Source organism: Triplophysa dalaica, chromosome 18 (assembly GCF_015846415.1).
Source record: "Triplophysa dalaica isolate WHDGS20190420 chromosome 18, ASM1584641v1, whole genome shotgun sequence".
Lineage (NCBI taxonomy): Eukaryota > Metazoa > Chordata > Actinopteri > Cypriniformes > Nemacheilidae > Triplophysa > Triplophysa dalaica.
Genome location: NC_079559.1, coordinates 5185275 through 5211806, shown reverse-complemented (window position 1 = coordinate 5211806; position 26532 = coordinate 5185275). Strand labels below are relative to the sequence as shown.

Sequence of the window (26532 nt, the reverse complement as noted above, 5' to 3'; positions counted from 1 at the left end):
TGTAAGCATACTTGGCCATTAAGCTCTTTCTGATTCGATACTGAAATGTGTTTCATTTGGAAAACAAGCTCGAAGTAGATTGAAGATATTTATGAAGTGATTTCCAACAGCATCATTCAGCTAGACACAATTATTGGGATACCTGTAACAAGAAATTCATTCAACCTGCACAATTTGGTCTTACTGAAATTTAATATTACATTTTGATACATGAAAATCACGTACAATCGATCATGGTCAGGCAAGGAGAATGTTTGTTGGGGACGTCTTTTGCAATGCAATAGTCAAAGGCCAACTTTATTACTACATATGCCAAGGCATCAATTTATGATTAACGTACATAATATTTAGAGCAGGTTTCTTTTAAAATATGTAGTGACCGTAACCTTAATAGTATTGCTGTTATTGAATGAGGAAATGCGATATTGCCTTATTAAAGATACAGTTGGTAAGAGATTCAGAGGATGTCCAGAAAGAGAATTCAATCTCTGTAACACGTGACTATTTTGAAATGAATGTTTATTTGGATTAAAATTTGACATTTCACAGAAAGAGAGATTGCAGGGCAATATGTGATACTATTGCTTAACCTCGCCGTAATAAGCAAATCAGTTGAATGGTTCATTGTGCACCATTATAATTTCCTATTGGACAGTCCAACTTTATACGTTAAATAATGTGGACCCTCAAGCAGCATTCTATAAAAAAAAAAACCTCCCCGAGGCACTAGATCATGATATCAACTCATTCCCAAAAATATAAAGACAGATCAAAAATTGGAATGGACTTCAACCATGGCAATGACTTGTTTCAAATTCAGCCCAATAAATGGTCAATTTTACTCAGTTAGGATTCGTCTCTGGTCCCCACATTGGTTTGTGTAAATGGTCTTACATGTGAACAAACAGAAAAAATAGTTTCACTTAAGGGGCAGGTAGCCTCAAAACATACATTCAGCCATTCAATTTCTCACCTTCATTTTGAGCCAAAATGACTTTTTTTCACAGGTGGAAATACAAAAGATTTAATCTTACAAAAGGTTCAATCTCAGTCACCATTTACTTTCACTGCATGTGAAAAAACACAGAGAGCGAATAGTGACTGAGGTGATCAATCCGTAACGTTCTGTCTCTGTTCCCATCCTCCACAGATGAAAGCAAGTCATGCATCGGAACGCCATAAAACCAACTGCGTTTTCGTTTTGGGGCGATCTATCCCTTTAAAAGGCTAAATATAGAGTGACATAAGGGAATGATTGCCATCAAGTATGTATTTGCAAACAGTTACTATTGCCCTAGAGGAAAAAGAAAACAAGAATATATATCATATCCTCTATATATAAATAGCTGTAGCTAGCAGTATGTGAAACGTCATTTTTATGTTGCGGTTCCACCTTGAAGGCTTTTTGATCATGAGGAGATACAGCCTTCAATTCTCAGTCCACTGCTTCCCTGAGATACAGAACGCTGTAGTTTTCAGAGTTTGTTCGGTTGAAACACCTCGATCCCTCAGGAGCGGCGTCCTGCGGGATCGTTCTTCTCTGTCAAGTCGAGAGCGCTTGTTTGTTTTAAAATGCTAAAGGGATGCCCATCACGTGTCCTTGTGGTGTTTTATCCTCAAGGGGAGGTGGAGAGGTGGAAGTGTTGAACTAGCGAGCAGGGAGATTTTTCGGTCGAATTTAAGTTTGTGTATTCGTTCGTTCATACTTCAAAAATGCAAAGCTGTAAAGTTTCATTCATCAGTCATTCCAAGGCTGAATAAAAAAGTGATTTGCGAGAGTTCTTGTCTCAGACTCTGGTTTTGGACACGTCTTCAGTGTCGCTGCGATGCTAGTCGCTTCAGAAGAGGCTCATCGTAGACCCAGCACTCGCCGTCCTCGTGAAACAGCTGTGGAAACACAAGCAAAACGTTTAAGCTGCAAACCTTTAAATACACACTGGCATATATTAAAATATAAGAACATCACATACTCTCGTCTCCCATTGCATTTCGTTCTCCTTCCTCTCTCTGGCCTCTGCCCGCTGTTTCTCCTCCAGTCTATGTTTGGCATCCGTCGCAGACTCAATGTCCCTCAGTTTCAGGTTGAGTGTCACGTCCTTCCACAAACTGACAGCCAGAAAAACAACAGAGATCTGCATCAGAGGTTTTGATCTCACAGAGGTAAACAACTTCAGCGGACACCAAAATATAAAAGTCATACTAAAAGACCAGTCAGTGAAATTTAGCGGCATCTAGAGGTGAGGTTGAGAACTGCAACTAACGGCTCCACCCCTGCCTTTCAAAGCACTATATAGACTGACACAGAACCAAGATGTCATCACTCTTTCACTTCTTTGCTTTTGGAGATAACTTGTTTACAAAACACGCTCTGTAGAGCAGTTTGTCTTTTTAGGGCTACTGTAGAAACAACAAGACGAATTCCATGCTAGGAGACCCGCGTTGTATGCAGAAAGAAATAGCTCATTCTAAGGTAATAAAAACATAACGATTCTTCCTGTAAGGTCTTAATAAACCTCTAAACACATACTTATGTATATCATATTGCATGTCTGTCAATATATCCTCCAGAAAATTACACACTGCACCTTTAAATAATTAAATCCAGCAAGTCAGGTTTAATTAAAAACAACTACAACCATCAAACGCATGAATACATTCAAGCGTAAGTGTGAAAAAAAGAGGCCTCATATTGTAATGAAAATAAGCAGATTTAACATCCAAGGGGATAAAAGTTATTTTCTATACGCACAAAATTCAAATGGGTTTTTAAGGCTGGATTCCCTTGACTTGCTATATAGTTAAACCCAAGATTAAAAAAGTTTTAATAGCGAATCTTACAAAAAAAGGTAATTCTGGTTGCAGCCAAAAACATTTTCATAGATTAAAGAAGAAAAAGTTAATTTTGAAAGACCCCATGAAAATCCACACACCTTCTGGATTCGTACTCCAACTGGTCCTCCAATTTCCTCACCTTCTTATTAATAATTCCTATTCTCTTTGTGTCAATGAATACTGTGTTTTCCTGTAAGGAAGACAAATATATTGACCTCTCTAAAAACTGCTTCTTTAAATTCATTTTGGATACAATTCTTCTTCCTGTCCATGTGTAGTGTAGGGTACAAACTTACCCCGCTGGCCCATTTTGCATACATTACTCCATTCCACTCGCCCTCAATAGAGCAGAATGACTTCTTATCATTGGGGGGACTAAAAGAGAGAATGAGATTTGAATTAGTAAGGATTTTCTTAACATGTCTTATGTTTAATGCACTAGGAGGCAAACCATTAGCTTGTTTCAATTGTCAGACTTAGAGCACACGATTCATATGGATTCCTTCTATTATTTTCACTTTTTTACTTCTGCTTTTAACTTCTCACTTACTGGTATTTTGATATTGATGGCTCTTGCAATTATAATTTACCAGTGATGTTTCTAACTTGTAATTCACTTGAAATGAAAGGGACTAATGATAGTATGTAAATATTTTAATATCTGTGTGAATCATAAACACCACACTGACTTACAATATCTCAGCAGTTATTCTGTGTTTCTTTCCTCCGTAGAAGGGTTTGGTGTGGAAAACTATATTGGCACTGTAGCCAGATTTAGAACAGGAAATATTGCATTCGCCACCAAGCTCCACCCACGGAACGGTGAGGATCGACCTACAGACACATAGTCGAGATGGATGAGATGTTCCGCCCATTCAAGACGCCATAAACGACTTCGTAAATATACACCAGAAGGATAAATGATAGAAACAGGCAATATTTACCTGCCATAGCCATTGGGGAAGGTAAGAATATAGTGCTCATCATGTTCAAGACAAGACACACAACCTACGGCAGACACAATAAAATCAATAAGCATTATCATAGCACTGATGTAAATTTATTTACAGATGAGAATCGATTGATGCTTACCTTGACCAATATTATGAACACCGATTGACATCCCAAGGAACTTCGATTTTGTCCATATGTGAGCATTGAACTGGATTTTTTTGCTAAAACACTCAGCGTAAAACGCAGAAACTGTAAATATAGACATATGTGTGAGGAAGTACACGCAAAATAAACCAAAACATAACAACAAAGACTATGAGAAATACTGGAAAACATTATTCTAGATTGGGTAAGCATTTATTATTAAATAAAGCAAGTAATTGTAATTTAATTGTTATCGATTTCTTCATATAGAACCCCTTCTTGTAAACAATACATTACAAAAGTAGCACAAGATTAAAACTGACAGCCTTCGTAATTAGCTTTAATGACATTTTAATACCCAACATTTGAATTTGTTCCAAATAGGATTAGTTTTCCTTCTCTGACAGCTGTGATTTATTTGTTTGCCAGATTGTAACTAATTTAGCGACTAGTTGGTCGAGCACTCACTGGGTGGGTGGTGAGAAACCTGCTCGGCCACAAAAGACACACTGTTCTTGCTACTCCACGGCGTTGGCCCGTCTGATACAGACTCCTGGGAAGATACAAAGAGAGAGAGATGTAAAGCTGTTTTAGATCGTGTCAAATAAATTGAATTTTACAATAAAAAATGACTGTAAGCAACACAATTGTTTTGTTCCCACTGTTGTCTAAATTTGCTTTTAGAAACGCTGGGCATCTATTTCATTACATTGAATCAACAACGTTTTATAACATACTAAAACACAAATAGCTTCCTAATTCTTCAAAAACACTTACTGAAGAAGCAGAATCATCCGTTTCGGAAGGCAGGTCCCAGTGACAGAAGAACACCTCACCCAGAATGGGGTTGTATGGCTTCTTGGCCACAGATCCTTTCCGTCCAGCGTGAAAGGCCGAGAGGTACCATTTTACCACATGCACCATGCGGTCCCTTGGATCCTGCTGGTCCGCGATACTACCAAAACATGTCAGAGTAATAAGACATAAGATTAAAGTGATAGTTCCCCCAAAAGTGGAAATTCTGTCACCATTTACTGCTCTGTTCCCCATCTCTTGTCATTTCAAACGTGTATCACTTTATTTGCAACGCAGAATACAAAAGAAGATATTATGAAGAAAGTTGTTAACTGGCACCCATTGACTTGCATTAGTTTTGTGTCCATACAATAGAGGTTACCAACTTTCTTCCAAAAATCTTCTTTTGTGTTCTGCGGAAGAAAAAAAGTCATACCAGTTTGAAATAACAGGAGGGTGAGTAAATGATGACAAAATGTCAATTTTTTGGGTGAACTATACCTTGAAGACTTGAACTTATGAGGGAGCATTGACCAACAAAAATCGACTCTCTGAAGTAACATAGACCTCCCAACAACATTTGAGAGAGCAGATGAAAAAAACATTTTGCGAGATAAAAATAACAGCTGCAAGATCCACATTCCAAAAAGCTCAAACGTTACCTTACAAACACATCCGGGTGTGCGAAGAAGTCTGCATACATTTCCAGCAACGACCTCCGCTCCAAGATAAATGTGGGTAAGACGACCTGTGGATAAAAACCTTGATCTAAATGAATGAATTAGGCTAAAACAACGAGCAAAACAGAAGGTTGTTGTATTTACCTTGGTGAGATCCATGCCCAGTCGCACTTGAGACAGCAGATGCATGATGACACTTTTGTGCTCCTCCACCGATTCACCCTCACCATCGTCATCCCTCTCATCCTGACTGTCGAACTGATCTGAGAAACACACACAACATTGAAGTCGGTAAACACCGCTCACCTCTTATCTAAGAGGGTGTGTGTTTCGTTTACCAGTGGTGCCGTTAGACATTGAGGAGTTGATAGATTCGTTGGTGTCTGGCCGTTTCAGGGCAGTGCTGTCATCACTGTTACCTGCGCCGCTTCTGTTGGGACTGGATTCACAGCCACACAGCGAACAGGAACATGAGGTTTGTGGAGATGAAAGAATAAGTGTTAGTATTGTTTTAATTAGGTCAGGTTTGTTTATCTCTTCGCAATGTTACTTAATTGTGCGTGTGGGCAGGTGCTACTGTAATTTTCTCTCGCAACAGTGTTTCAAAGTGGGCTGCATTGTTTCGAATAGAACATACCATATGCAGTGTTTGTTTAAGTGTGTGTGCGCACATGTGACTCACTCTATGCAGTGTTTTGGTGAAGTGCTGTTCTGATAAAACTCATCTGCATCGTAAAACTCGTCCTCACTGCTGGAATAAGAGAAGTCGGGAACAGTGTGGGCCGGTATGTTCATATGACTGGGTGACGTCGCGCTGCTGCTTGGAGCTGAGGGTCCACTCCCTAAAACCACAGGAAATAAAACCATTTGTGTGTATTTAGATATGTGTGTGGAGGAAATATGAGTACAGCATTTATTTATAAAACCAGCACAGCCTGAGGTCAGTATAGCTTCCTGTCATGGGCTGTGGTTTCGTTCTTTAGCATATGCGTCTGGCAAATCTACTTTACATAAACAGCATGACTGATAAACTCATGTGGACACACTCAGTCATTATATTACACAGATTTTCACAAGCACAATCTAAGATGCTCAAAACCTGGAATATGGAAGTGATGTTAACATATCCACACAAGACTCAGCCCTGTACATCTATGTGACTCAATAAACAATCATAAACTCAAAACATGTGGCAAACAAAGCCACCGTTTAAGGAAAAAGACTTAAATATTAAAAACATGTATATTCAGATAAGCCTAAAATATAGGATCACGCTCTTCACTGCCGCCAATCACTTTAATGCAAATGATTCATTCATGCGGTCACACTTTATATTGCCGTTAATGTTAATATGTAAAGCCATTAAAGGAGTTCACCTAAAAATAAAAGTTATTTTATTATTGACTCACCCTCAAGTTCCAAATCTGTATACATTTCATTGTTCTGATGAACACAGAGAAAGACGTTTGGAAGAATGCTTGTAACCCAACCGTTCTTGGCCACTGTAGACTACCATTGCAGGAAAATTTGCTTTATACATTTATTTTTTGAACACAAAAAATTATATTTAGAAGAATGTAGGAAAGCAGTTCGGGGGCACTTTTGACTGCAATTGTCATTTTTCCTACTATGTTAGTTAATGGTGGCCGAGAACTGTTAGATGGTTACAAGCTTCCTTCCAAATATTTTCCCATCAGAACAAAGACACTTATGCAGATTTGGACTTGAGTGTGAGTAAATGATGGCAGAATTAAATTTTTTGGGTGAACTGTCCCTTTAAGCATCACTAAATACGGTACTACTACCAACATAATACTAAACTACAGAGTTAAAACAATAAATTAATATGGGTTTGGAACAATAAATACCAACAAGAGGTTAAATGATGACCCTTTTTTCTTTTTTCTTATATGAAATGGGTTTTGTCAGAGATCCCAAAAATAACATTTATGTCATCATTTAAATCATCCTCATGTCATGAAAACCTGTATATGACTCTTTTTTTCTATGAAACACAAAAGTAGGTATTTTGAGAAACGTCTCGGTGTTTTCGTGTCCATACAATGGAAGTCACTTGAAAATATCTTCTTTTGTGTTCTGCAGAAGACAGAAAGTCATACAGATCAAATGATGAATAATAATGAATGCAACTTAAGTACTGTAGTGATATAAAGAGTAACAAGCAAATTATTGCTTTTGCTGCAGTCTGTCAATAATTAAAATGTTTGTTTATGTTGATATGTCCAGAAATAGCTCAGAGATTTCCGTACACAAGCAGGTTGGCCCTTACTATAGATGGAAATCCTATCATTGTGCAGCTTCTGCAGATTTGAGATCTTGGCTGTGTTTTATGTGCAGTTTCCTGCAGTGCTGTCCCAAGTGCTACTGATCTGCAGGGTTTTTGGTGAGCTCAGCTCCTTCTGCACTGCCTCAGCAAAAGCTTACCTCTCCGTGCTTGTGTATCCAGAACGCTAATGACAGGCCGAGGAAAACCCACTCACTGCAGAGAGAACGGCTTTGACTGCATTCCCACTGCAGCTTACGGGAAAAACTACGGGAATACTGCTTAAACTCACATTAAATGTACTTATTAGATAAAATAACCAGTAGAACATTAAAATAGACTCTTAAGAATGCCTATGAGGAATTACTTGTTTTATATTTACATTTACAGCTATGCATTTGTCAAATGATGGCATTCCCTATAGGGATTTAACCTATGATCTTGACTTTACCAGTCCAAGTCGAGCCATGTTATAAATGTATTTCCCTTATAGACAGATTGGATAACAGCATGAATTTAAACGGCCAAGCGAGCAGATGAGAAAGATGTTAAAGTGGAGAAACTCAGCATCTGTGACGAGTGAAACCAACACCACCTGCTCACTTCACATAACACAACACCTCCTGCATCTGTAGCGGAAAATATTTGTGTTCCTACACTAGCAAACAGAGTGTGTGAATGTGACTCAGAAAGTGAAGAACCTCCAGCTGTATCAGCATTCAAATTATTTTGTTTGACAAAACTGTTCAGCCTGATTTATTTAACTGACTTAAATAATTCTTAAGTAATTCTCATTACACTTTAGTTAAAAGTATGGTGTAAAAGGACGGGTACTGCTTCATACCTGTGCTATTGGGAGTTGGGGTCTGAAGGCTGCCCATCACTGTGACGACAGGGCCCACGAGTAAGGAAGAAGGCCTCTGTTCCATTGTACACACCTGAGCTCCATCTACAAATGTAAACACAACCCTCATATGATCTTGGTTTGAAAATATACACACAACATTTGCAAAACAAATCTAACGTTTGAGCTTTTAAATCAGTGGACGTCAAATACAGTGCGGCTTTAAACCAAAGTGCTTTCAAGATTTACATGCAGAGGGAGAGAGAAAGAAAGAGTTGTATTTGTTAACATTAAAAAATTGAATCAATTAACAATATGCAGTGTCTTTTTTTAGCATGTATTAATCGTTGTTTATATTAGTTAACGTTTATACAATAATTTATGCTAGTTCATGAAGCATTAACTAATGTTAACAGTAACGTTCGATTTTAAAAATGAATAAGTAAATACCTACATTTAAATAAAAGGTTGTTAAATGCTGTTCATTGTTAGTTCACCTTAGCTAACGCATTAAGTTATGTTAACAAATACAACTTTATTGTAAAGTGTCACTGAAAAAGAGAGAGAGCTCACCTGTGGGGAGGGTGGTCTGGGTTGGCATGGCACTGGAACTTATTACAGAGGTGTTGAGCAGGGTGGGATGGAAAACCCCATCTACTGGGTTTATGGTGCTCTGGAGAGAACCACAGACATGATTCAAAACACAGCTCTCATGGGAACACGTGTTGTTAATACAGTTTCCCCTGGAGCTTTGAGTCTCATCGCCCAACTCGACTATCACAGGATTTCTCAGTGGAGAAACAAGCACTTGTGTTCGAGTTAAAGGGAAGATCAGGCTTAACAAGTGATCAACATCATTGGGGCTGATGTAAAGAAACCATGACCTTCTAACAAAAATTAGTATTCCGTGTGAAAGGCGAGGGTTTTGAACAACTTGAGAGTGTGTCAGTGGGTGAAATATTCCTGTAATTATTGTAATTATTCCTGCTTATTTACATTATGATATATAACAAGTATGAATCAAGAGCCTGTTAAAGACAACATGAAGTCGGCGATATAAAAATCTGATATTGACGCTGTCGGGTGGAAACCTTTTATCTACAAAACAAAATGGGGAAAAAAATACTTTTCCAAGAATAAATATTGTGTTGAAAAGCGCTTGCATTTATTTTCAATTGGTTAAATATTTTTCACAATCCACAGAAAAACATGAAGGCGGACCAAAAATAATGATTTATGAGAAAAAAATTAAATCATGAAAACTGGGGTTTCCACACAACAGCTGTGTTACAAAATGAGAACGTCCTTGCGCACCTCTTAATGGTCCTGTGTGTGAAATGTTGCATCTAGTGGTAAAGATGCTAATTGCAACCAACGGCTCACATCAACCCTGTCTTTCGAAGCACTAAGGAGGCTGACACAGGACTAAGAGGTCGTCACATTTTGGCCAGGGATGAACCGAATGTTCGGCAACTGAAATTATTCAGCCGAAAATAGAAAAAATAATTTTCTTGAACAAGTCATTGTTACCGGTAGACTGTAGTTCAGACGGGAGTGTGCGGGCTGAAGCCGTGCCACTTCCCGACTCTGACACAGTGGTGGGGTCGTGCACACAGTTCCCTTTACTAAACAACTTGGAGTATCAATGTCTGTGCATCTTCAGAACACAATATGAGTTGATGAAACTTTATAATTCCGTTTATGCAATAGTGAAAAAATTGGCTAAATAAATAGAAAAAATGCAAAAAAACATGTTCGGGTTTCATTTTCTATTTTTACAACAAAAAAAAATATTAATTTCAGTGCATCCCTAATTTTTGCTCCTTGCTGAAGGAGATATTGTATTTACGAAACGCGCTCTGTAAAACAGTTTGTACGCTTAGGGCTACCATAAACAATATGACAAATTTCATGCAAGAAGACCCACGGTGTATGTAGATAGAAATAGCTCATTCTAAGGCAATAAAAATCATAACGTTTCTTTGTGTAAGGTCTTTATAAACCTCTGAAGACATAGTTATGTATATTATATTGCATTTATGTCAATAGATCCTCCAAAAAATGTAAAATTGGACTTTTAAACAAGTTTTTTGCTAATGTGATCCTCTAACGTCCATATGGACAGGGAAAATATAAATTTCAAATTATATCACAGCCTAATGACAAAAATCCCATTAAATGCTTTGAGAAACAAACACAAGTTATTGTTTCACAACTACTTGTTAAATGTCATGTTACATTTGTAAAAATGCCATTTTCATGTTGTCTTTAAACATTTCATTTTAAAGGACGTCTAGAAAGAGACAAACATTGCTTACTAAATTGAAGTAAATCACATTTACTTTCAGCTTAAGCACTGTGTCTAAATGAGCTACCTCTCAGCTGTGGCCTGTGTCCGTCACACTGATTCTGTCAATACACAAAATCGCTATGGGTCAATCTCTGCCTTATGATAAACAAACACTGAGCCTCTGTCAGATAGCAGGCACTCAGATAAGAGACTATTGAGCTCTGCTTCCACGGCAACAAGCCCATAAATCTTCCGTTCACTGAACAGACAACAAGGCAGACAGATGTAAAAAAAACGTCCACCCATAATGCATTGCATCACAGGATACAGCATTGAGGTAACTCTACCCCAAATCCAAACATGCAGAGCGATGAGCATCGGTGGCGGGTCTGAGATTTGGAGGGGCTTTTCTATCAAGGAAATTTATAAGATTTAAATCATAATTTAATCCTACCATGACAAGGTTGTTGCTTTTCTAACCTGGATTGAGTAAATAGAGCTCTTCTGTATACATGAACACTATAACAAGATTAAATCAAAAAGACAGACGTAAGAAATAAGTCCTTCGAGGGGAGCTGAATGTAAGGCGTGTTTTGTCATTTCAGGATTTGCCTCGACGGTTATTGACCCACTGAGAGCCTGCAGATAGCTCATCTATTTGACCTACATGGATGAAAAGCATGTATGACAACAGATAAAAAACTGTTATTCTTATTCTTGCAAGATTGGAGTTCGATTCAATGTCACATTGTTGCAAATTATTGTGGCAGGTTAGAAGAGGCCGGGAAGTGTCCCAACAGTAGAGTGAGAAAGAGTGAAAGACCCCAAAAGAGAAAGAGAGAGGGCTGACGTGTTGAGCGTAGCCATCAGATCAAGGTCATGCAGATCTCGGATAAATTTATTGAGGTGAAAATGTGATTTCAATGAAAGAGAAAAAGAGGTCTATTTTATGCTAGTTCATTGTTGAGGAACAACAAAACTTACTATCAGTCCGTTTGCGTGTTGCTGTTCGTTACTTTGATCCTTAAAATTTTAAAAAGGAAACACAAATTGACAATTAAGCCTCTAAATCACAAAATATAAAGAAAACACGCAAAAATCTTTTTCAAATGACCTCTGTTTGTTGTTTCTTTCGTTATCGAGACAATAAGAAAGGTCACTTGAGGTATTTTTAACTTCCTGAATTTTGGGTGTCCGTGTGAATCACCTCTCCAAAACCTTAACACGGTCACTGCTGGAATGCATATAATCTAGCCAAAATAAACATTAACTGGGCTGTGGAAAATTACAGGTCGGGTTTGAACAACACTGACACGTGACCACGGTCACACACAAAACACGAGCAAATATAACATGAGTCAAAAAGACGAGTGTCTTACCTTGGCTATCTGAAGAAGTACGATACAATGTTTGATGGACTCTACCATACTCTACAAAACAAAAACAAGAAATAAAAAAATCTGTCGCCAAAGTGACATCCAAGAGGTATTAACAGAGTGAAGGTGCAGATGCTCTTACACAAGTTGCGTCCTTTAGGTTCTCGATTTTCTGCTTAAAAGAAAATAGACAAAAAAAGTTTTAGTTAGAGCTCCGAAATTCCCTTGAATAGAGGCAACAAACAGAATATCCACTCTTAAAAGTAAACCAAAAAAAGAATCGAAAGCTTAAGGGAAATTTTAAGACCAAATAAGAAACTCAAGCCATAAATAACTTCACCAATTCAGTAAAAGCGAACGATGTGTCATTAGGTACGCTGTGTCGGTCTCTTAAAGTATGTAGGAAACCAAATGCTTGCCATTTTGACCATATATTTAGAAATATCTAGAATGTATAGCATACATACAGAACATGTTAGTAAACTGACAATGTATAAACATATAAAAGACAACGTATTTCTTACTCTACGCGACTCATCTTCCTTGCAGTCTTTTATCTTTTCATCAAAAAGCTTGAGAAAGAGATGATACAAGTGCAGGAATTAGAAAACCACTAATGTTTCACTATGAAGTTTTTTTTTTATTATATCAAAGACTCACTTTCTGTTGGTCGATCAAAATCTGCAAATACGCGTCTGCTTCGGCAAGCTTCTTGTCAAAGTCCTGAACGCTGGGAACGAATCCTGTTTCAGTCTCCTGCAATTGAAAGTGAGAAAGAAAGATTTGGGTGCTTCCTCTGCGTATAAAAGCTTTCATGGTGTCTTAAAACTAAAATCGGTAGCGTTCTGCTTTCGAGAGGAAACAGACCAGAAAACCGAGCAGAACTGTGCCCTGCCTGTTCGCATTTTTACTCTAATAGCTTTAACTGAATTACACAATTATACAACAAGCATAAACTGAGAGAAGATGAATCTAAAGTCTTGAAAGACTAAAGAGTAAACATGTTATTGAGGCGATTTATTTCAAAATTAAGCAAGAAGATGTGTAAGCATAAGCAGTTATTGTCCAGTGTTGCTAAACTTCATGAGGTTCACGTGTCAGAAAGGATTTCTGCTTTTCTACTGGAATAACCGAATCAAGCAACTGAAGAAAAAAAGTTGATTAAGACACACTTGAAAGACCGGCGGTTTTATGCATAGCTGGACTTGATGAAGGCAAATAATTTCTGGAAAGATTCACTTTCACTTCGACCCAAACATCAAAACCACTCCAGGACTATGCAAAACTGAGATTTGACTTTTCAACCTATTCAACTATTTTAAAGGGATAGTTCACCCAAAAATGAAAATTCTGTCATTACTTACTCATCCTCTTGTCATTTCAAACCTGTATCACTTTCTTTCTTCCGCTGAACACAAAATAAGATATTTTAAAGAAAGTTGGTAACCTAACAGAGCTAACACCCATTCAGTTCAATTGTATGGACACAAAATTAAATTATTAACCTTTTTAAACCAGATGGAAAAATGTATAGGTACAAATAAAAAATAAAAGAACAAGGTAAACTATGAACATCCCGTAGAAAAACGTGTAGCCTAAAATCCGTTCAGGATAGAGATAAGGGTGTATATACAAAACATATACCTACATACATATAAATATATCTATATGCTTATATAGTCATATTTACATCACACATCTCCTATCAATGTATAATAACAAAGTCAGGTCTTCTTTCAGATACAAATTCTATCCATTTCCTCAATTTTTCAAGAAAGAAGTCTTTTTATAGATTAACCTATAAGGTGACCTTTTCCATATCCAATTATCTATTGTTGGTCTCACCATTTGCATGCAGTATTTATCCACTGATACTGTATCAGGACATATAAAGCCGAAATATAATATTTTTTTGTCCCTTCTAAAAATATGTTCAAGGGCTTTCTGTATTTCCTAAAAAGATATTATTTTGTGTTCTGTGGAAGTAAGAAAGAAAGTCATACAGGTTTGAAATGTAAATAATGACCGAATTTACATTTTTGGGTGAACTATCACTTTTAGTTTAAAAATATTTAAGAAGATAACCGTCCCGAAATATTATATATGAATAATTCATATTATTAATATAACAAAGTATAAGCTTTAACTAGCATGAAATGTCAACTAAACCAATATAAAACTCAACCTTTGATCACCATTTCAGAGAAGAACAAAACAAATAGCTTCCTTAAAACTAGAACATCATAAACCTTTAAATATTACTGTAACACATCAGGAACACATCACAAACCACAACTCATCTTTTACACAAAGCAATCCACAAACATTTATCCGCAAACAAACCTTAAGCTATTTTCCAGTTAGTTGTAAACTTAGCCTAATGCTAATGGATTTCAGTCAGATAACACAGGCACAATGTAATATAGGTAAATATTGGCCTTCGGATCGGTACCGGTGTCTTTGGGGCTCGTCTGTCGCTGCGAAAGACTCCATTGTGAGGAATGACACTACTGAACTGCATTGGAAAATGAAGAAAAGCCATGGGCAGTCAACTGCCACACTTCCTCAAAAAGGTAAACACATAACAAATAGGTCAGACTATCCTGGACTCCAGCAACAAAACTCAAAGGTTATGTTGTGTGATTACATTTATGTCCAAATGCATTCAAGCTGCTAATAACAGAGGAGATTTGTTGCTTTTGATATAAACTCAAGCAGCTCCTAACAAGCATGACTAAACCCCCTGAGAGTATTACACTATTATTTACAGCCTGTGCCTGGTGGGAAAAGCTGTGTGTAATAGAAATCTACATGAGAACTGTTAGCACACACCTGCATGTACAGATTGTGCAGACAGGAAGCTTTTCCTATTGACTCACTCCTACCAGCTAAGTCAGAGAAATCCAACTGCAAAGACCCTTTCTAAATCAACGTTTATCATGTAGGCTTGTCACACTGATCTTAATGCAGACACAAGTCAAACACACACAACACACAACACACACATGAGCACACACACAACAATCTATACCAACCCATGTTATGGCTTTAAAGTGTCCGAGACAGCAGATCGCAAGGAGGAGAGTAAAAGTTTAACTGATGCACCTAAGCGTGACTCATGCCCTCTCTCTTTGCACAAACAAACCCTTTCCTACCTTCATAAGAACACACACACACGTCATGCACACATAAACACACCCCTACCTGCGCGCAGTTATCGTGACCTATTTAAAACGCATCAGCGAGCTCCAGCACAACAAGGATACTTACTGGGTTCTTGCCATCGTGGGACATGCCTCTTCACAAAACTGCCAAATCTGACTCAACCTCTCACTCTATCTGTCAGCATCTATACCCGCACACCCTTTCCTGTGTGTTTCCACTCCCGAGGAGGAGCAAATTACTACCAGGGTTCTCGTCAAACGTCCTAAAAGCTGTAAACCACCCACAACCTGAAAAAGCAGACTTCCTCAAAAATGAAACAATAGCAGAACAAAAAAAGTAGCTGCAAAGAAAATGCGATGTTGTGATTGGATCTAAGTGCTGCACAGGAGGGTCTAGCTGAATAAGCAAAGCCGTGATTGGCTCTAAGGGGGGTCATGTGACAGGATGACTGCGCAGTCAATGCGTGTTGGTATGTGCAGCTGCCAGTCAGACTCAGCAGATTATAAAACTGAAGACGGAGGTGCGAAGGGGAAAGAAGGAAAATAGAAAAGTGTTGAGAAAAGGGACGATGGAAAAAACTGTTAGAGACCGAGACTATAGTTTACAGAAAGAGTAGAAAAGAAAGCCTGTCCTGTTTTAGCTCTATTGGGATGGATCACAATGGGACTATCCATCTTATTCAACGACTTCAGTTGTTAAAGAGTCTCTTTTTCACATTTTCAAATCTTTAAAAATGTTTTAAGTAATCTAATAAACAAACAATAAGTAATATAACAACAAGATTTGTACCATGGTTAATGTGGTACTCATGGTGGTCTTACCTGCTGAAGGGTGTGGCGGAGAATCGTCCCCTCTAAGGCATGAATCCACTTCTCTCGCTCATCAGCGTCACGGGCTGCGGAGAAAAGATCCAAAAACACATCCATTAGCCACACGGAACAACACACACTCACACGTATGAAATGGAGTATAGAATGATTCTGGTGAAGCGTCAGGGTGACAGTGTATGGAAACTGGAGCTCTACTGTCGTATCCTGTTTTTCTTTACGAAAAAGGACAGAGTTTCAAGAAGACAAGACAGAGTTGTTTAACAGGAACAGTCACGATTAAACCCTGTTAAGTAAACATGAAAGGTAAATAACGCTTGTGGCCGGGCTTCTCGAAGAAAAGAGGGATGAAATTTCAGACAACTTGACACGTTGCTAATACCCGTTCCTTTGTGTATAAAAATAATTACAAAGTACAAGCTATAAATCACACATCACGGAATGCATGTAACTATGAGTATAATGCATTAAACTGTGAGGTTGCCAGATATATGAGAAATATATCTTTATCATTCATATATCGATTTTATCTGGGTAGATTAAAACATAAACTGGATTTTCGTGCTGTCCTACGGTGTGACAGCCAAATTGCAGAGTAAAAACTACAAATTAAAACAAATCTCTCTTTTACTATTGTATATTGTAATATAATATAAAACGGTATGTAATTAACAGTTTGCTTTTTAAATGGTTGCCATGTAACACCAGGGGCCTCACTTACTGTACATTTGTCAACAACCTATGTATCAGTGTTAATCTAAAAGATGTTTTGTCAACATTCATGTTTAACATGTATAATTTTAGCCTCAATCATGAACAAATATGTATAATGGGTCAGAATATGTCTAGGGGTGAGTGAGATGGGAAAGAGATTATCATGAGCTATGGATTTATGGATTATATTTATTTTCATCTGTTTCATATAGAAAGCAATTATATAGGTTCAAATGACAAACTAAAATAGCAAATAAGAAGTCTACTGGTATATACCTTTAAACCAACCGGTTGCCATGTACTTTTTGCATGAAAAGAACAGGGGAAAAAATCAGCAGAAAGAAAAACGGACAAGCTTTAAACAACATGTGGGTGAACGATACCTTTTAAGGAGTCGGTGTGTAGTGCCTTACAAAAACACTTTTAATGTCAGTTTGACTCCGATCATATTAGCCTCAAATTCTCTCTCTAGAAAAACATCTTTATATTTCCATAATTAAAACGGGAGATACAGCTGACACTTCAATGGATGAGACAGCAAAGCTCAGCAGAAAATCTAAAAGCTTTTAGAAGCATAAAGCCAGGAGAGCACGTGTGCGTTGTCACACGCAATCCCATCTCTACTGGAACAAATTCAGAAAATCACGTGTTAAATCACTCGATGCCCTCACGTGTGTAACTGTAGATGATAAAACAACCTTTACCACAACAACATTGCATATGCACCAAAACGGATAATAATGAATGCACATCAGGCTAAAAATACATCAATAACACAAAATGCTTCTGGAGCTCCAAAAAGTGCATTTTCATTACCTGTTTTACGTTACAACAGCGTTTGCAATTTCTGCATTCCTGCATCAGCCGTCGCATATCTAGTGCACACACTTGAAACAGTGTCCCAAATACGTGTGATATTCACAGTCCAAAACAAACATGGCCTCTCCCTGCTTTACTGGAACCAGAGCTGAGATCACATGACGCGTGATGCTGGGCTACCTCCATTTACAAACCAATGAGATTTCACTACGAGCTAGTGAAGTTGATGACAAACAGTGTACTCGACCGTCATTTAGCATTGAGGACACACCAACACAGACCACAAGATATCCTCACATGTGAAATACATGAAAGAATAACCATGCCACACAGTGCGATACTGAAATGAATATAGCAAAATGTGTCTTTTCATTTAATACAATTTCTTACGATCTCTATAGCCTATATTCTGGATGGAAGGGAGGTGGAACGTGTCTCTGGCGGACTTCAGGGTGGAAATGAGGGCACCTTATGCAACGTGCCCTTCCAACGGTATGAAAAGGAAAGTGACAGACCAGAGCTCTCGAAACAGACTAGACTAAACCATCTCATCATTTACATAAGCCCTTTAAAAGCTCCTGTCGAATAGTAACATCTTTCTGGTGCTAATGAGCTGATGGGAAATGTTAATGTCAGTGAAACAACACCATATATAATGCCGGTCAGAGAAAATGAGAAGATGAGAATGAGCTCTCCTGCAGTTTTCCTTAATCAGCTGCAGCTTGTGCACGTTTTGTGTACCAAAACCTCCAACGCAGTGACAAAAAGTCTCCCGCAGCTTATTCTGGCTAAGACAGGAAGAAACTTCTTTCTGAAGACTAGTGACCTAACACAAAGAATACACATGATTTTGCAGACATAACTTAAAGGGATACTTCACCCAAAAATGAAAGTTCTGTTGTCATCTACTCACCTTCGAGTTGTTCCAAATGTGTTTCTGAGGAACACAGAAAAATATATATTTTTTGGAAAAATGACCAAACAGATCTCAACACTGATTGACTACCATAGTAGGAAAAAATACAAAGGTAGTTAAAAGAAACCCAGAATTGTGCGCTGTCCTGCATTCTTCAAATTGTCTTCGATAATGAATGAAAAAAACGATAATGAATTTTTTCTTACTATGGTAGTCAATGGGTGTTGAGATATGTTTGGTGATAAGCATTATTCCAAATATCTTTCTCCGTGTTCATCAGAACACAAGTCGAAGGCGAGTAAATTATGACAGAATTTTTTTATTTTTGGGTGAACTATCACTTTAAAACCAAATGGAACATTCAGTCCTGCTTGTGCAAACCGCTTCCAAATAAAACTCGAAGTAAACATGTGATGCCACTAACCTGGCAAACCTTCGTAAATACATTGCTTCAAAGAGACCTTACAAAAATCCCTGTGTGCCCACTCCTAATCGTTGTGCAGTCAGCCAATCAGATTCCAGCTTTTCAATTAAGTTTTTTTGTTTTGTTTGCCTCCATCTTTCCACAGCCAGTGCCCTGTCAAAACATGAGAGTTCAATGACAAAAAGAAAGATGGAAAGAGATTCACACAAAACGTCACGGCTTTTTCTCCCTCTCTTATTTCTTTCCCCCGGGGAGAATGAATGTGCATGTTGATCCTCCGCCAGCAGAAGCTCAGTGTCAGACGCTGAGAGCTTTAAACTGCTGACTGTTTTTTCCAGTCAAGTGTCTGAGAGGAAGACAGGTAGAGCGAGGCTTTTAGCTGAGACGAAATAAAGGGGCTTTCAGGCAAGGCCGATATTGGGCCGTAGAGGAGTATGATGAATTATGAATGGTCCACTAAATAGACAGTACAGTTCCTCTGAGCCTCTGCAGCGGCGGATATTATTTGGACCTGGACAGGTCAAGCTCACCTTATTCCAAAGTGTATCATGGTGAAAGAGAGGTTAACCAAATTCTTTTAGTTGTGAAAGTTTATACTCAAATAGCTTATTTTCCTGAAGGTTCCTATTTTCAACTAGTATGTGCATTTCTACAGCTGGGTCAAACTGTTTCCACATATTATGACATTGGATGGCGTGTTGTTGGGTTTCAGCTTTACGGGATACCTACTGTAAAATTCGCAATCCGGTTAATATTTCATGCTAAACAAATAAAATAAATTTGCTTTACCCTTTAAAATTAGATTAAAATTCTGTTATCTCGAATCTGTATGCATTTCTTTATTCTGATGAACACGGAGAAAGATATTTGGAAGAATGCCTGTAAACAAAACGTTTTTGACCACCACTGACATCCATAGAAGGAAAAATGACAACCGCAGTCATAAGTGCTCCAAAACTGCTTGCTTTCCTACATTCTTCAAAATATCTTCTTTTGTGGTCAATAGAACAAATAATTTTTTCCAACTAGGGTATTCAATGGTGGCCAAGAACTGTTTGGCTAAAAGCATTCCTTCAAATGCATTTTCTCTGTGTTCGTCAGAAATTTATACAGATTTGGATAACTCGAGTAAATGAAGACGTAGTATCTACTCCACAATGCAAGATAATCTGACCGCAGGAATATCCTGCCTGGCTGAAATGACCAACCACATGTTTTTCCCTAAGAGAGGTTTAAACGCAGGTCAATCTGAAAAGAGACCAATATAACTAAATTAAATCATTGTGGAAAAATTAACTCATTGTAGTCTTGAAACCTCATATATTTACGACAGGACTCAGAAAAGCCCGGCCAATCAGATCAGAAGAGCAATCTCAGCCAGCTATTTGCTATTTTGAAAGCAATTTGCATCAGATGCTCCACTAACGGCCTCCGGGCGAGCCCCCTGGGACGGAGACTACCACTACAGCTAGTGACACACAAATCATCAAGTGTGTACCTACTGTACCTATGGCTCATAGTTACGATTAAATATACCACTTTACCTCACTCGAGAGACAAATTTTGAACCCGCATGCCAAAAGCACCGGATATATGAGCAACGTGTTCAGCAATTCCGGAACATAGTGGTCCGTTGAGATCTGCAAGCTCAAATCCATTTCCGCTATAGGCTAAATGGCTTCTTCTGCAATGGAGATGTGAGAACTGATAGAATGGGTCCCTGAGGATTTAGAGAGGTGGATGGTATAGATTGTTGAGACCCGAGTTCAAACATCATACTCACTAAAACACGCATGCACACTCACAGCGGGAAATCTGACACGGAATGGTAGGTTATGCTTTATTCGATTCGTAAAGAAGGCTTTGGATTGGCACACCACAAAGACGGCGAAACAAAATACGCTATGAGCCATTAAACTAAACAAAGAGTAGTAATGCGTCTTACTGGTGAAATCAAAAAGAAAAATAACAACTTTCGATTAATATGTTCAAAGGCAACAAGTCTTAAAGAGAAAAGATTTGTATTCAATAAGAAAAATGTCATAACGTGCTTTATTTATACTACAAAAGACAATTGATCACATAGTCAACCCTACAACTCTACACTAAGCTTACCAAGACAAAACAAACCAATGGATCCCTATAAACATGACAATGATTTTACAGCAGGAGAAGCAAGCAGGCGAGCCCCAGTTGAGTGTTTGGATGAGCGTGACCTTACCCTTCTTACTGTAAAGCCACAGCATACAGTGTCGGAACATACCAGTGGGTGAGGGCATGAGGAGAGTGAACGCACCCCCGGCAGGGCGGATGCCAGGGGGGTGGAGGAGGATAGATGAGCCAGTGAAAAAAGGTGGAGGCTAGTGACTAAAAACCTGGAGATGAGCTTGCGTAACAGCAGTTGGAAAAGGAAGGGAGACTATGTGTCCGATGAGTTCTTCTTCACGTTTCTCGAAGACCTCTCTATCCCGTCCGCTGTCTGAACTTCCCAGGAAATTAAATTCCTGGTTGTACTTCAATGCATCGCTGCGGCATTCAAAGCCAAGAAAAAGAATCCAAGACCTCGATTCGTACAACTCCGAAATCCACACGACTGTCCCGTTCAGCGTTTGCAGCTAAACACGCAGATAAGCTGGACGAAAACAGCAGGCCTAATGCATGTTTGAAATCTGCAAGCGTGTGTGCTTACTGTTTGCGATAGACGGCTGGTTACTGATGTCATAATCCTCTTTCAAATCAGAACGAAAATGAGAATAAGGGGAAAACTGAGTAAGCAGGAGCAAATAAGGAAGAGAGTGGAAAGAAGAGAGGAGGAGAGACCCACACAGACTGGGAGAGAGAGAGAAAGAGAGAGAGAGAGAGAGAGAGAGAGAGCACGTGAGCAGCCGGCTGATGGCCGCACTATAAACAGTGGTAAAAGAGCACGGCAGGAGGTGCCAGAGATGAGACAGAAGACGAGAGCGGAGATGAACACAAAAGCCCAGATAAAAAAACAAGAGACCTCACCCTGAAAATGGAAAGTCTTCTGATCCACTGTAATGGTGAACGTGCTGTCGTCCTCATCATCGATTCCAATCACAGCTCCCTGTGAACACAAGCAAAAGCATTCAGATTGAGGGACACGTCATTTGCGCGCTCTATACGCGGGCCCACACCCTCACACACATGAGAAAAGAGAGAGAGAGAGCAGCAGAGGAGGGGATGGGTGGAGTGAGTGAGGGAGGGAGGAGAAAATGGAAAGAGAGTAAGGAGATGTAAACTGAGAATGGGGCGAGCGACAAGTAGAAACAATGCAGCAGTCTGTGCGTATTACAAGATTAATACAAAAAATTACGATTTCAACATATTCCACACTAGATTCTGTTACGAAAAGGAGAAATCCAGGTTACAATGTAACAGAAAGAACGGCGATTTAAACATGTGCAAGATTATTATGATCTAAATCTTTCATAAAATAAACTTTTCCGTATGAAACATATGAAATTAAAATCATCACAGTCTAATAAATTGCGTTTCACAGCCCGTCAAGCCTGTGCGTGTCATACAATGGGTTAACATTTACATTTAGTTCAAATCTAGCGTAGGCTTTTGGGCGTCTGGTTAACGGATCTGGGCCCAGCAATTACTGAAGTAGAACATTTTAAATGCTGAATCTATTAAGGAAAACACAGCCTTGACTTTAAATAAGGATGAACTAAGCAATGCCTGTACTGGTGGTTGAGAAAAGAGAACACCACAGCAAACACACTAAGCAACCTCTGTCTTAAAATGTAAGCTAATTGTTTGCACTCAGACTGCAGACAATGTCAAGAATCAATTGTTCCTTTTCATTGATGGGTTCAGTTGCATTATTTAAGATGCAAACACCCTTTTACTATTGTGAGCACTGAGCAGGCAGATTTTACATGAACTGCTTGATAAGGATTATAAAAGTCACACTTACTCAAGTCATATAACTGATACTGCAGTTATGCATGCAGTTATGCATGCAAGTTGCAACATCTAAAATCCTTACGAGACAAAGCCATGCAGATCTAAGTTGAACAAATTAGTTAAAAAAAAATCTATGTGTACATTGCATAAAACAATTAAAACCCCCCTTTTGCATTAAATACAATACGTGCATATTTCATAACTGTCCTCTGTGTGCTACACTGAAGTACTGCATGATAACCAGTGTGCCATCTGGTGGTAAAGAATTTTCCTGCATTTTGCCTAACAGGTATATGTTATTTATCACATCATGAACAAATTGCATAAAAAAACTGGGTTAAAGTAAGTTTGCTGAGAAAACTGAAATTTGTTTTGGCGGTGGGCAGGCTAGTTTTTCAAAAAATAATAGCAAGGTTTGCAAGTTTAGTCTAATAACAGATGCTTCTTCCCTGATCTCATTCTGTCTGATTTGCCTGTTCAATTATATCGAACAGAGACAGACTCTGTTCTTATCGGGGGATACTATTCCATTTATAAAGACTCTTTGATATAATTGAACAGCCAGAGTGAGATGAATTTAAATTTAGTTCTACTCTTAAAACAAAGAAAATGCTTCTTACCCTGAGTCGCACACAGCCTCTTCTAGAGCCACGCATCATCTTGTCCTTGGACTGAAACAAAGCATGGAAACGCATTCATGAGCCTTTGATAATTGACCAAGAAACCGATAAAATACATTTGCTTTTATCATTACCAGCTTAAAAATGTGGAATTCGTAACCAAATTCGTAACAAAACAGGACTTTGGGTTTTTCAGTAGAAGTGTTTCTCTCTTTGGTCTTTTTAGTAATATACTGAAATCCTTGTTCATTATAATACTTAAATAAAAAGCTGATCTAAAGACTTTAGATATGATCTAAAGTCATCACTTTTATTTCTTTAAAGTACATCAACAGAAAAAAATACAAATTATAAAACGGTCGGTTCTGGTCCTTGATTCTGATTGTTTGAGCAGAGTTCTAAGCGGTTATAAAATACCACGATTTATAAATGCTGGCCACATTACATAGCCGAAATGTCACTTTATTTCCTTTATTTCATGAAACCATATGGAATAATATGCAACGGCTCTGGGTTAAACTCAAGTAACAAGCTCCAAGAAGCAGTGAGTTACAAGTTCATTTTATAACAGCTAATGGCGTAGCGGAGAGCCTAAAACCCCGTTAGCTGTTAAAAAATGCACCGTAACCCACAGCTTCTTGGGGATTATTGCTTTAGCTTAACCCAGATCCGTTGAATATGAGTTAGGACACTCACACAGACGTCTGTAGGAAGAATGAAATGCGGATGTAATTTACGCAACGGCGCGTCAAATGCATTTCCTATACAGATGGTGAAATAACTGCATGTTTAAACATTTTAACCAGTTCTCAGTTGAAATTAAATGTCGAAATTAAACACAAAGACTGATTACTCCCAAGATAAAATGCTGCTATAAATGTAGTCAACGTAGTAATCAGTGAGCTCTATGTGCTAATATTTAGCAAAATGTATGCAAATATTCCGGGCTCCATGAACCACACAGCGGCGAGATCGAGTGTCATAACTCTTATATTTAACGGCTCTGGTTTAACCTATATATTGTGATTTCTGAATCACTAAGACTAACCAAATGGATATTTTCATTAAAAAATGAGGAAATAAATTGGTAAAAAAATTAACTTTTTGTAATGTCCATCACTATAATTTCTAGCAAATTTATCGGTTCATTATTCGATTCTTCCACTTGCAGTAAAACTCATGGACATTTTGGCAGTATATTAACTATTTAACTTTCATTACATTATATATATATTGAACTTAAGTTGTCATTCATGATCCTCTTTTATAATTGTTTACCATCTGATCCTTAGTTACATTAAAAATCCAATCTTTGACCCATTTTGCCATTTCTTTGTATTTTCTTGCAAACTCATGACTGAAGGCCAGCAGCCAAAAGTATTTCAGCTTCTTAAAACCCGATCAGAATGTGACTGCATTAGGGAACAACCGAATTTAAAATCTTTGTAAAATGCTTAATAATGCTATATTAAAAACATAAACAGGAGTTTCCAAAACCTTTAAATGGGTAGCCATCTTTACAGTAATAACTTTGTGTATTATCTTGAGAGTTGAACGTTTAAAATCACATTTATAAGTTAATTTTTTACTCAGATGATGACATCATGGTGTCAACAAAGATTCACAATCTCAAAGATAGGCCCAAAGATTAACAAGTACTGTTGCGTATGATATACTGATGACAGCTACTACATCAGCGTTGTTATTTGATTGTTTTTAACGATTATAAAACAGAAAGTAAAAGAAACGAGTATTAAGAATGCAAATAACCTGAAGCTAACGCATTCAAAACAGCTGTCACATGTGGACGCCTCCTCCACCCTTTCAATTTCGTAACCTACACTACAGTAAGCATTTTTCCAAGGGAGGTGGCCTTCCTGTTGGCAACAAAGCGAGTCGAAATGCTCATTGGTTTACGACTTTCTAAAAAGATCGCGGATTGGTTCATATCTCGATCACTCAAGATAAGCCCCGCCTCATTGAACTGAGATTCCCAACTCCTGACAGGCCTTATACTCGTTTCCTTCTCAGTAGTAGCCGATTACAGAATGAACCACTAACCCCGTTTTACATCTCGGAAAACGTGTGACAAAGACTTACTGTGTAGTATGACAATAATCCGGCGTTGTAATCCAACACGAACCAGCGGTACTGCCAACCCTTCATGACATTAGTCCATTTGCTCAGCGGCCCCTCCATGATGGACGCCATCTTTACACTTTGCCTGAGCGCTCGCGGGGAGGGGCGAGTACAGAGAAGAACCATGCGTCTGACGTCACCTGCTGAATGTGTCTTACGTGTTCGATTAGTTTGAATTATTCTGGCGATTTTATAATAGCTGTTTACACTACTGGTCCCAAATGTACATAAGAGCGTGATTATAAACAGGCCCAACAGTGGGTTATGAAAATGCTAAAAAATATCTATAGAAATGTATGCGCTCTGAAAAATACTACAATTAACATTATTACGTGGTATTTATCAATCTTACATTTGTTTCAGAATGTGTTTTATTGTGGTTGTAATATTACTGATTGTTTTTTGTTCTATCTAGGCATTTTTTTTATTGGAGACTGGGGACTTATTTAAAAGAAAGTAAACTGGTACTAGACTGCATTTTATATTTCATTCAGTAGGTCACAATTACTTAATCTGGTTACTTTTCGCCCTCTTTTGTATTTGTCAATTTTATACGCTATACAGCATTTTGCAGAATCACAACTCAAAGCAAAGTAAGGCAAAATGTAATTTTGTGTCATTTATCCCAGAGTGTGGCACTAACTGAGATATTGTCAAAAACACCCACAACTAAATCAACAGTAAAACGTGATAGAATAGAACCCTTATTTACAGTGTTGGGTAAGTTACTCTGAAAAAGTAATTAATTACTAGTTACTCATTACATATTCAATAGT

The 26532-nt window shown here is 38.1% G+C and overlaps 1 protein-coding gene across 8 annotated transcripts; it reads right to left on the bottom strand.

Moving 5' to 3' along the window:
* Positions 1 to 502: 502 nt before the first annotated feature.
* osbpl9 (oxysterol binding protein-like 9) lies at positions 503 to 25864 on the bottom strand. 8 transcript variants are annotated; one of them, XM_056772438.1, is made up of 24 exons: positions 25718 to 25864; positions 23618 to 23668; positions 22071 to 22149; positions 16186 to 16259; positions 12860 to 12955; positions 12724 to 12771; positions 12342 to 12374; positions 12203 to 12253; positions 11808 to 11846; positions 9107 to 9206; positions 8534 to 8638; positions 6088 to 6247; positions 5744 to 5844; positions 5550 to 5668; positions 5388 to 5473; positions 4708 to 4885; positions 4399 to 4483; positions 3925 to 4035; positions 3777 to 3840; positions 3526 to 3666; positions 3129 to 3207; positions 2931 to 3022; positions 1971 to 2106; positions 503 to 1887 (listed from the first exon to the last, which is right to left on the bottom strand). In XM_056772438.1, exons 1-24 carry the CDS (start codon positions 25826 to 25828, stop codon positions 1813 to 1815), a joined length of 2214 nt encoding a protein of 737 aa, XP_056628416.1. In that variant the 5' UTR covers positions 25829 to 25864; the 3' UTR covers positions 503 to 1812. The 8 variants fall into 8 exon arrangements, with proteins under 8 accessions (XP_056628416.1, XP_056628417.1, XP_056628418.1 ...); XM_056772439.1 differs by having other exon boundaries at positions 12342 to 12371; XM_056772440.1 differs by lacking the exon at positions 11808 to 11846.
* Positions 25865 to 26532: the final 668 nt, after the last annotated feature.